We start from the raw sequence: 12,255 nt of genomic DNA, 5'->3' as shown, positions 1-12,255 counted from the left end.
TATCGCCGTACTCGGGAGAAATTTTGTTACAAATTTTAGGGGGATTTTCTGCTATTACCCTTTTTAAAAATGTAAAATTTTGGGGAAACCAAGCATTTTAGGTAAAAAAAAAAATTTTTTTTTTCTACATATGCAAAAGTCGTGAATCACCTGTGGGGTATTAAGGTTCACATTACCCCTTGTTACGTTCCCCGAGGGGTCTAGTTTCCAAAATAGTATGCCATGTGTTTTTTTTTTTTTGCTGTTCTGGCACCATAGGGGCTTCCTAAATGCGGCATGCCCCCAGAGCAAAATTTGCTTTCAAAAAGCCAAATGTGACTCCTTCTCTTCTGAGACCTGTAGTGCGCCAGCAGAGCACTTTTCACCCCCATATGGGGTGTTTTCTGAATCGGGAGAAATTGGGCTTCAAATCTTGGGGGGGTATTTTCTGCTATTAGCCTTTTTAAAAATGTAACATTTTTGGGAAACCAAGCATTTTAGGTAAAAATTATTATTATTTTTTTTTACCTATGCAAAAGTCGTGAATCACCTGTGGGGTATTAAGGTTCACTTTACCCCTTGTTACGTTCCCCGAGGGGTCTAGTTTCCAAAATGGTTGTGTTTTTTTTTTTTTTTTGCTGTCCTTGCACCATAGGGGCTTCCTAAAGGTGACATGCCCCCCAAAAACCATTTGTCGCTCCTTCCCTTCTGAGCCCTCTACTGCGCCCGCCGAACACTTTACATAGACATATGAGGTATGTGCTTACTCGAGAGAAATTGGGTTTCAAATACAAGTAAAAATTTTCTCCTTTTTACCCCTTGCAAAAATTCAAAAATTGGGTCTACAAGAACATGCGAGTGTAAAAAATGAAGATTTTGAATTTTCTCCTTCACTTTGCTGCTATTCCTGTGAAACACCTAAAGGGTTAATACACTTAATGAATGTCATTTTGAATACTTTGGGGGTTGTAGTTTTTATAATGGGGTCTTTTATGGGGTATTTCTAATATGAAGACCCTTCAAATCCACTTCAAACCTGAACTGGTCCATGAAAAATAGCGAGTTTGAAAATTTTGTGAAAAATTTCAAAATTGATGCTGAACTTTGAAGCCCTCTGGTGTCTTACAAAAGTAAAAACACGTCAATTTTATGATTCAAACATAAAGTAGACATATTGTATATGTGAACCAAAAAAAAAATTATTTTGCATATCCATTTTCCTTACAAGCAGAGAGCTTCAAAGTTAGAAAAATGCAAAATTTTATTTTTTTTCACCAAGAAAGGATGCAAGTTACCATAAAATTTTACCACTAAGTTAAAGTAGAATATGTCACGAAAAAACAATCTCGGAATCAGAATGATAACTAAAAGCATTCAAGAGTTATTAATGTTGGGGGCGTGGTCTGGACGCTGACTGAGATGGCTGCCTGAACAGAGCGCTCCTGCACAAGCATCCTTTATTAGCATTTAAATCTGCCACCGACTACAAGCTACCCTAAAGTGTGGGCGAACAGTATGGCAACATTGGGCAGAAAGCGGAACTCTAAAACGGGAAGATTTAAGCCCCTACAACACTTTTTCCCGGCCGGCACGCAACGGCAGAGGCCTGGAGAAGATGGCGCCGTGGCCCGCGCTCACCTACAGTCGCAGCTGCAGAGCCAGGCAGGGAGAGCGAGAGACTGCAGCGCTGGGAACACGCCGCAGACGAGCCCAGACGGCCCGAGACGCCAAAGGCTGAACCACCGGCTGTCCTTCGAGATCCCGGAGCACTGGAGCTCACCGGACGCCCAGGTACCATTGCAGGCTGGTGAGTTCTCTGTGGGAAAGGGAGGCGGCCATTCTAGCGAACCCTGGGCGAAGGAAGTGGAGGGAGTTCGGGATGTTGAAACAGGGCTGAATTCTCCTGAATCTCCCCAAGTCAGCCCGCTGAAACAGCGCCCTAGACTGCAGTCTCCTGGGACCCAATCTGACCCACTGCCTAGTGCGGATCTGAATGCTTTGCCTGACCCTGACCTCTTTAAGGCGTACCCTACCTCTAACACAGTGGTCTCTGATACAACGCTCAAGGAGATGCTCCTGATGTTTCGCACTTCTCTGCACAGAGACCTAACCCAGATTGTGCACCCTTTGAGAACATCTGTGCAGGTCCTGGAGCAAAAAATGACCTTCACAGAAAACAATATGGTGACATTTGCAGAAACGCATAACGTTCTGGCGGAGGCTCATGATACCCTGGAGGATAAAGTATCTGCATTACAAGCTAAACTCATAGACTCTGAGGACCGGAATCGCCGCAATAATGTTAAATTTCGCGGCATTCCAGAGTCCGTGACGGGCCCCCAGATCCTGCCATTTGTCAAGGAACTGACTAGAAATTTATTACCAGATATGGAAGTTTATGAGTACAGCATTGACCGTGCACACAGGGTGCCTAAGCCGCGCTCGCTGCCTGATGACCTGCCAAGAGATGTACTGGCGAGATTTACATTCTTTCAAACCAAGGATAAATTGCTCCAGTATTCAAGGAAACACCCCTCGCTCCCAACTTTACAGGCCCGGAGGGATCTTAGCACTCTTACAGGACTGCTCCGAGACCTGACTGTCCCCTACAGGTGGGGGTTTCCTACTAAATTGTTGATTGTACGCCAAGGGAAGACTTATGCCATTTCCTCTGTGGATGAGGGCATGGATATACTTAAGTCATGGGGCCTTCTGGACGATGCAACTACAGGCGACCTACGTTCCGAAAATCAACCACTGAGAGCCGGCCCTCCTCCTCCTGCTGATGATAAAGATCCTGTTGGTTGAGTTCCTGATAAGCAAGTGATGCTGTGCAGTATGACTTCTGTATATGACTGATTGTCCTTTTTGTTCCACGTTTACCCCAGAGCTGGCATCGTTTGTTGTGATACTTGCCGCCAAGTTGTCCACTACCTTTCTTATTTGGTTCTTCCTTTTTCCCTTTCTTATTGTTTTGCTCAACTCAGATTGCTAAGTCCATATTGATATTATTTCTGATTGCATTGCTGTTAGTTGTGACATCCCCGTCTGGTGTCTATAGGCACCAGTCGGGTTTTTAATCTTGCGGGAAGGGAGTTCCTTTTTCCGTCTCCGAGGTTGACTACTGTTGACACTGTAGCCTCGAAATGGGAATTGATGTAATTTCACTGAATGTGAATGGACTTAACAGTCCATACAAGAGGCAGTTTCTGTGGAAGGAGCTGGAGAGGTGTAATGCGACCATTGCTTGCATCCAAGAAACGCACTTGTCCTCCACCAACACTCCCCAGCTTCGACACAGAAAGTACCCGCATGTTATCCACTCCACTTACTCTTCCAAAAAGAGGGGTGTACTGATTGCAGTTAGAGATAGTGTTGCCTTCCAGATTACAAAGTGTATTATTGACCCGCATAGTAGATATGTCCTATTGGTATGCTATATTGACAATGTCGAGTACACAATTGTTAATCTGTATGCTCCAAATTCTAGACAAAGCCGGTTCCTGAGGAAGGTGTTTAGACTCCTTGATCTTCACAAAAGAGGTGAGGTCGTAGTATGTGGGGACTTCAATTCGGTCTCTAATCCCAGTGTGGACCTGTCGGACCAATCCTCCCATAGATCTTTCTCCCTTAATTCCCTACTGGGCGACCAGGACTTGTTTGATGTTTGGAGGCTGCAGCATGCCACAGAGAGGGATTATACATACTTCTCCCCCAGGTTTCGCTCTTACTCACGTATTGATATGATACTAGTGAGCAGGTCTCTCCTTGATAAAACACTAGACACATCCATAGGACAAATTACTTGGAGCGACCATGCCCCTGTAAACGTATCATTCTTAGAGCAGTCTCCAAAACATAGTGACTTCGTTTGGAGGGCGAACACACACATTATCTCACATTCAGAACACTCCAAGAAAATTGAGTCTGCCCTATTAGACTATTTCTCCCTAAATGATACTCCGACTACTGACAAAAACACGATATGGCTGGCCCATAAGCCAGTTATCAGAGGCACCTTCATGCAGTTAGGTTCTATCCTCAAGCGTCAGCGGACTATTCAAATTACGACAGCTATTGATCGCATTGCTACACTGGAAGCTATTCATAAAGGAGTTCCCTCACCACAAACCTTGACGGATTTGATGAACGAGCGTATGCATCTCCGTAGGCTTCTGTTGTATCAATGTGAAAGGAGCTTTAAAAAGACTGGATTAAAGTATTATTCTCACGATAACAAACCGGGTTCTTTTTTAGCAAAGAGGATTAAACCGGCTCACCTCAAGCAACGAATAGCTTGTATCAAACACCCGCTATCGGGTACACCTGTGGCCTCTCCTAGAGGTATAGCTAATGCCTTTAGAGATTATTATGAGAAGCTTTTCAACTTACACACGGACTTGAACACCCCGCAGCCGACCCAAGAGGCCATTGATGGCTTCTTGTCCACCTTACGGCTCCCTCGGGTTGACAAACCTGTGCTCGACTCCCTCAATTCGCCGATTACTCCTGCAGAAATTCTAAAAGCAATCAACTCGCTCCCAGTGAATAAGGCGCCAGGACCTGATGGATTGCCTAACGAATACTACCGTAAATTTAGTGGAATTTTAGTCCCTTACCTGCTGAGGGTGTTCGGTGGGGCGATGGAGTCGGGCACTTTACCCAAAGAGATGTTGTCGGCCCTTATCACAACCATCCCCAAGCCGGGTAAGAGTACTGAACAGACGTCGAATTTCCGCCCTATTTCGCTGCTTAACAGTGATGTGAAAATTTATGCGAAAATACTAGCGGAACGTCTAAAACCAATTATTCCCCGTCTGCTGCATAGGGATCAAGTGGGGTTTACTAATGGCAGACAGGCCCCGGATAATACGAGAAAGGTGATCTCTCTTCTCCAACATTGCGAACATTACAAAGTCCCGTCTGTTTTCCTGACATTGGATGCCGAAAAGGCATTCGACAGGGTGAACTGGCGATATGCTTTCTCAGCGCTCCGTTCATACGGATTTTCGGGCTCCATTGTGACAGCGATTGCAGCATTGTACTCTAATCCGGCGGCGCAAGTTTTCACCAATGGGGCCCTATCTAACCAGTTCACCCTGTCGAATGGGACCAGACAAGGTTGTCCATTTTCCCCCTTGCTGTTCACTCTATCCATTGAGCCCCTAGCCCAGGCCATTAGAGAGAATCCCAATGTCAAAGGTATACGGATAGGACCGACTGAACATAAACTGGCGCTCTTCGCCGATGATGTGATGCTGACCTTGACGGACGCGGAGGTCTCCTTACCTCACCTATTCTCGACCATAGAGATATTTAGCGCACTCTCCTACTATAAACTGAATACATCCAAATCCCAGATTATGCCAGTAGCCTTAAATCCCCGCCTTATCTCCTCCCTACGTAAAAAGTTTCCGTTAGACTGGCAACCTTCCGCACTATCCTACTTAGGTATCCGCCTTACCTACCCTACAACTAAACTGTTCCACAACAATTTCTTGCCACTTGCCCAATCCCTGCATAGCTCCATGCAAGACTATGCCAAATCTATATCTTCGTGGTTTGGGCGACTGGCAACGTTTAAAATGATGCTGCTTCCGAAATTGTTGTACTTTATTTAGAACTATCCCGATTATTCTTCCTAAAAAGTATCTCTCTGCCCTTGACAAACATCTCTCACGATTTATCTGGCAAAACAGAAGACCTCGCATTGCTAGACGCATAATGACCTTACATAGGAGAGGGGGGGTCTCGGCTTACCGCACTTGGAGGACTACCTAATGGCATGCCATTTGGATCACATTACCCATTGGTGGTCTAACAATACTGAAAAATTATGGGTGGAGGTGGAGTCCTACTCCTCCCTTCCTATCTCTCTGAGATCCCGCATGTTATTACAATTGAGGGGTCGACGGCCCCCCAAGTCGCACCTCCTGTCTGTATCTTCTTCTGATGCAGTGTGGACGTATGCTCTGCGTCAAAACTTATTTTGTATCCCCTGCCCTCTTAAGACCTTCTCACTTGACTACCTAGAATGCCTGATCCCGGACTTGCAGATTCGCCATTGGGAAACATATGGCATTTACAACGCCCAGGATCTACTGTCCCCAGAGGGAGATGTTCATTTTCCCACCTTACACGCTACTTTTCACGTTCCCCATAGGGAATTCTATAAAAGCTTACAATTGCGTAGTCTGCTGACTAGAGATTTCTCTTCCCAACACCAGATCCCGAGGGACATACTCACTTATCTAAATAGTGACTCGAAAAAGGGTATTACCTTCTTTTATAATGTTCTCCATGATAAATGTGCCTTATCCAAACATCATTACATGACAAAGTGGGAATCAGATCTGGGGAAAGATTTTACGCTAGAGCAGTGGTCCACTGCGCTGAACTACTCACGTACACTGTTCAGATCTACGAACCACCAGGAAGCTGTATCAAAAACGATTTATAGATGGTATTACACACCCTCCAGACTTCATCTCATTGACAATACTATTTCCAACTTGTGTAGGCGTGGTTGTGGCGGGGTTGGATCACTTCTCCACACTTTATGGGAATGCCCTCGCCTCAAGGATTTATGGAAGGGGATTGAAATGTTATCCACCAAAATGCTGCAGTCTCCGAACATCCTGGCCCCGGAGGTGGTCCTTCTCCTCATGAACTTTGATACGGTCCCTTGTGAGGTGCGGTATCCTCTTGCCCACTTATATATGGCTGCCAAATTGCACATAGTCAGAAACTGGAAATCGGAAAAAATTCCCTCCCTCAGTGAAGTAGTCAACCTCTTGAACCTCATCTGTAACTATGAAAAGGCTTTCTCCTTAGCTACATACACGCATGACAAATTTCTAACTCGCTGGAAGTCTTGGATGTCCACTCCCCACTATACGTAGTGCTCTCAACTATGCAGATGACAATTTATGTTTGAACTTCTGTACTCTCATTATGTTCTATAACTTAGTTCTTGAGCTATTTTGAACCGTAGGTGATGTGCTACATGATCTGGTAGAGTAGCTCACACCTTTATAATTATTATTATTATTATTATTATTGTTTTATTTTCTGTTCTAACCACAATTTGCTATATTCTCACAGACGTTAGCATGGTTTCCTCAGAAGTGGAAATCTTATGATGTACTGTTATGCTACTCATTCTTTATATTATGATTGAATTCCTGTCTAATTTTGTGACGTTTGATAACATGTGAAAACCCAATAAAAAACTTTGAATTAAAAAAAAAGAGTTATTAATGTTTAAAGTGACAGTGGTCAGATTTGCAAAAAACGCTCTGGTCCTTAAGGTGTAAAATGGCCTGGTCCTTAAGGGGTTAAACTCATTCACTGTGTTTGCAGTGACCACTTCTGCAGGAAGGCTATTCCATGCATCCACTACTCTCTCAGTAAAGAAATACTTCCTGATATTACTTTTAAACCTTTGCCCCTCTAATTTAAAACTATGTCCTCCTTTGGTAGTTTTTCTTCTTTTATCTCATCTCCTCCTTTTACTGTGTTGATTTCCTTTATGTATTTAGAAGTCTCTATCATATCCCTTCTGTCTCTTCTGTCTTCCAAGCTATAAATGTTAAGGTCCTTTAATCTTTCCTGGTAAGTTTTATTCTGCAATCCATGTACTGGTTTAGTATCTTCTCTGAACTCTCTCTAGAGTATCTATATCCTTCTGGAGATACGGCCTCCAGTACTGTGCACAATACTCCAAGTAAGGCCTCACCAGTGTTCTGTACAGCGGCATGAGCACTTCTCTCTTTCTACTGCTTATACCTCTCCCTATACATCAGATCATTCTGCTAGCGTTTCCTGCTGCTCTATCACATTGTCTTCCTACCTTTAAGTCTTCTGAAATAATTTCTCCTAAATCCGTTTCCTCAGATACTGAGGTCAGGACTGAGTCAAATAATCTATATTTTGCCTGAGGGTTTTTACGCCCCAGGTCCATTATCTTGCACTTATCCACATTAAATTTCAGTTGCCAGAGTTCTGACCATTCTTTTAGTTTGCCTAAATCCTTTTCCAAACTAGAAGAATGGTCAGAACTCTGGCAATATAGACTGATGAAATAAAATAAAGGGCAGTGCAGCTCAATCAAGAACTAGCCTGAGGTTAATTGGTATGGTCTAATTACCCCAAGACCAAAAATCTATAGAAAAAATATATAATGTAGAGAATTATAAGTCCAGTCCTCAAGGGTAGCAGAATACAGAAAAAGTGAAGAGGGAGAGAGCAAAAAGGAAAAATGCAAAAAGATGGACATATAAGATATGGAAAAATAGACGGATAGTGAGTAACAAATGGAAGTATGAGAAAAATGGAAATGAAACTAATAATAAATAGAATAATAATAATAATATTAATAAAAATACCTACAAAATATAGCTAAAACAATAGTGTGCATTTATTAAGTAAAAATTGTATTACAACACCTGGGCAGGGGCCCTTGCCCAGGTATTAGGAAAATTGTGCTTATTAAAAATAAATGAAAAATATAGATTGCCAACCTTCTTATAAAATAAATATGTAAATGTTCATAAAATATTTTGTATCAGATGGCAGCCAATGTCCAAAGTCAATGTAATGATTCTAATATGGTTTAGCAGCCACAGTGGTTGGAATTGATCATCACATAAAGCCAATACACTTTATTGGGAGCAAAGTAGATACAAAGTGTCTGTTAAATGTAACAGATGAGATGAGCAGTACAGTTATAACTTCCACTTCACTTCAAAGAGCCGGTTAGTAAGAGTATGAATGACAACAGTATTTGGACATTCAAAGCAGTACCTTATTTGCAGTCTTCACCGTATGTCATGGCAGCTGACCGTCTCCGGAGCTTCATATTGGATGCCGGCTTTCTGCACCACAGAGGACATCATTTGGGACCAGCGTACCTTCACAAACGTCTTCTCGGAGGAACCCTTACACCCATGCCAGGTTGGTGGTTGCCCGCGTTCTAGTCCGTACGGGCGCTGATTCATTAGTCTCCAGGAGTCTGCCGCTCCGGAGACGGTCAGCTTCCGTGACATACGGTGAAGACTGCAAATAAGGTACTGCTTTGAATGTCCAAATACTGTTGTCATTCATACTCTTACTAACCGGCTCTTTGAAGTGAAGTGGAAGTTATAACTGTACTGCTCATCTCATCTGTTACATTTAACAGACACTTTGTATCTACTTTGCTCCCAATAAAGTGTATTGGCTTTATGTGATGATCAATTCCAACCACTGTGGCTGCTAAACCATATTAGAATCATTACATTGACTTTGGGCATTGGCTGCTATCTGATACAAAATATTTTATGAACATTTACATATTTATTTTATAAGAAGGTTGGCAATCTATATTTTTCATTTGTTTTTAATAAGCACAATTTTCCTAATACCTGGGCAAGGGCCCCTGCCCAGGTGTTGTAATACAATTTTTACTTAATAAATGCACACTATTGTTTTAGCTATATTTTGTAGGTATTTTTATTAATATTATTATTATTATTCTATTTATTATTAGTTTCATTTCCATTTTTCTCATACTTCCATTTGTTGCTCACTATCCGTCTATTTTTCCATATCTTATATCTCCATCTTTTTGCATTTTTCCTTTTTGCTCTCTCCCTCTTCACTTTTTCTGTATTCTGCTATCCTTGAGGACTGGACTTATTATTCTCTACATTATATATTTTTAATATAGACTGATGGTCCTTCTCCTCTGACATCACTTACATTATCTACAATAAATGACATCAGGTAAAACATTAGATTGTTCATCCTCATCCCTCTGTGTGATTCTTGTATTTCTTGTCTCTACAGCTGGAAATCACTTTATAGACCGACACAAACAGGATCTGATTGATGAAATAAAAAATGTAGATCCAGTTATATATGATCTGTACAGGAATAATCTGCTGACAGGAAGAGAGCTGGATTATATTATGAGAATATCAGAACCTGAGGACAGGATGAGACGTCTGTATGATATTATCAGATACTGTGATGACTCTGACAAAGAGAAGGTTTATGACACTTTGTATAAGTACAATCCCAGGGTCATCGAATATCTGAAAAAGCCGAAGGATCCATCAAAGTTAGTACAAGGTAAGTGTTACTGTGATCTGTATCTGAAGTTCTTTATCTATTCTTTATTACCATTAGCGTTGCTAGAGATTGACGGGGGGAGGGTTTGGGGGGTTGGGGGCGTACCGCATCGGGTGACACCCTGACTGGCCTGCCTGGCACTAAATAGCTGCACTCTGACTATCCCACAACAACCCACATCCCCCTCGTCAGAAATTAAAAAATATTAAAAACATACTATGCTGAACCATAAATATCCGTACATTGGAGGCTTTTTTGTTAAAATGCGAGTTAAAAATTTGTGACATTGGTGGGCGGAGTCTACGTCATGAAGGAAGACAGCGCAGCACCAACAGGCACATAAACAATAGTGAAGCCACACACAAAAAAAAATAAATAAACTATGAATGCTTCTTTTTTTTTCTTTCTTTTTTTTTTTTTTTTTTAAGGAAAAGAATTTGTGCCACATATGGGTTATTTACATAGTCTGTTAAAATTCTTACACAATTATTTTGTGCCTTATTCTAACATTCATTTTAAAATTTTGTGGGTACGCCAGCATGTACATGTCCTAAAATTAACAAGGTGTGCAGTGTGTATTTTCAACCTTTAAAATGAAGAGTTACTAGTTATATAATTTATTTTCGCTATAATTAACATTAATGTAGTAGTTTTGTTTCATGATGCAGAACAAGAACAGTTGTTAAAGTGAGTGTTAATGTCCTTTTCTGCAGACGTATACGCTTTCTGTATGCCAGGGTGGACCTGAAATGCATATGCGACTTTTAAATGGAGATGCAACTTTTTTTGTAAATAAATAGCGACTATCGAATTTGATAAATACATAACCAAAATAAAAAAATTACTACGTGAGCAGATTTCAGAAATGTGCTTTTGAATAAGTAAAAATCTAAAAGTCGTAGGAAAAAAAGTCACACGCGCAAGTACGTGTGACTTTATTACGCAAAAATCTACTATGGAGTTTGATAAATCTTCTTCTAGATTGTTCATCCTCATCCCTCTGAGTGATTCTTGTATTTCTTGTCTCTACAGCTGGAGATCACTTTATAGACCGACACAAACAGGATCTGATTAATGGAATAAAAATTATACGTCCAGTTATATATGATCTGTACAGGAATAATCTGCTGACAGAAGAAGAGATGAATTATATGATGAGAATATCAGGACCTGAGGACAGGATGAGGCGTCTGTATGATATTATCAGATACTGTGATGACTCTGACAAAGAGAAGGTTTATGACACTTTGTATAAGTACAATCCCAGAGTCATGAAATATCTGAAAAAGCCGAAGGATCCATCAAAGTTAGTAAAAAGTAAGTGTTACTGTGATCTGTATCTATTTCTCCACCTATCTCTCTCCTCCTCTGTGTAGTGTGAGAAGGTGAAGGGCATTGTGGTTGATGGGCGGTATGTGTCACCAAGGCTCCTGGCCTTGGTGAAGTAAGAGCCGATAATTATCCAGTGTCTGTGCTGCGATGCAGACTGACACTATTGCTATAGTATGGCTGGAAGGCCAATCCGGGACTTCTCTTACTGGAAATGGTCAAGTGTTGGGTGGGGGCCATTCCCCACAATCCAGGCTGCCTTCTGTTGGCCTTAAATGCAGCCTACTTCACCAGCTGAGGGGGATTTGCTAGTTGCAGCTCACACTGCCAGAGAGAGCTGAGTGTTGAGTTCTTCCCTGAGAGGTTCGAAGCTGGTCAGCAGGCTGCCTGGAGGCTTGGAAAAGACTTGCTTGATGCAGCATGGTATGGACTCAGGTGTGAACTAACACCTTAGGAATACAGGTGGACTTTTACTTTTTCCTCTGTTCTGCAGATAGGGAGACTAGTGTGGATGACAGCCCTCGGCCAGGTTGGTTAGGGGTGGAGTTTCTCGTCCTTCAGTCTGGTACGAAGGAAGCAGTTGCCACATGAAAAATTGCTGACAGGAGGCCAGGGAGTTCGTCAGTAGGAACACCAATGTTTTCTCAGACCTTACTGGATGTACTTCTGTCATCCGCCATGATATTGTCACTGAACCCCAGGTTAAAATACAGTTGAAACCATACAGGGTTCCTGAGTCGCTGCGACAAGCTGTCTCGAAAGAAGTACAGCAGATGTTAAAATTGGATGTCATTGAGGAGTTTAAAAGTGAATGGGCCAGTCCGATAGTCTTAA

General features: G+C 42.0%; 1 protein-coding gene across 16 annotated transcripts in view; it reads left to right on the top strand.

Moving 5' to 3' along the window:
* The window catches only part of LOC130367541 (uncharacterized), a 459,996-nt gene that overhangs the window by 171,221 nt on the left and 276,520 nt on the right, over positions 1 to 12,255 (top strand). For 13 of the 16 annotated variants that reach the window (XM_056569992.1, XM_056569981.1, XM_056569985.1 and 10 more), the window contains 2 exons: positions 9,808 to 10,092; positions 11,125 to 11,409. In XM_056569992.1, the coding sequence (XP_056425967.1) occupies positions 9,808 to 10,092; positions 11,125 to 11,409 (570 nt within the window). Of the gene's footprint in view, positions 1 to 8,730; positions 8,935 to 9,167; positions 9,331 to 9,807; positions 10,093 to 11,124; positions 11,410 to 12,255 lie in introns of those variants that run through there. The other 3 variants (XM_056569980.1, XM_056569994.1, XM_056569991.1) reach the window with 3 other exon arrangements.

The sequence above is a fragment of the Hyla sarda genome, chromosome 4 (assembly GCF_029499605.1).
Source record: "Hyla sarda isolate aHylSar1 chromosome 4, aHylSar1.hap1, whole genome shotgun sequence".
In the NCBI taxonomy this organism is placed as follows: Eukaryota; Metazoa; Chordata; class Amphibia; order Anura; family Hylidae; genus Hyla; species Hyla sarda.
Note: the sequence above shows the minus strand (reverse complement) of the source record. Positions and strands in the feature narration are given on the sequence as shown.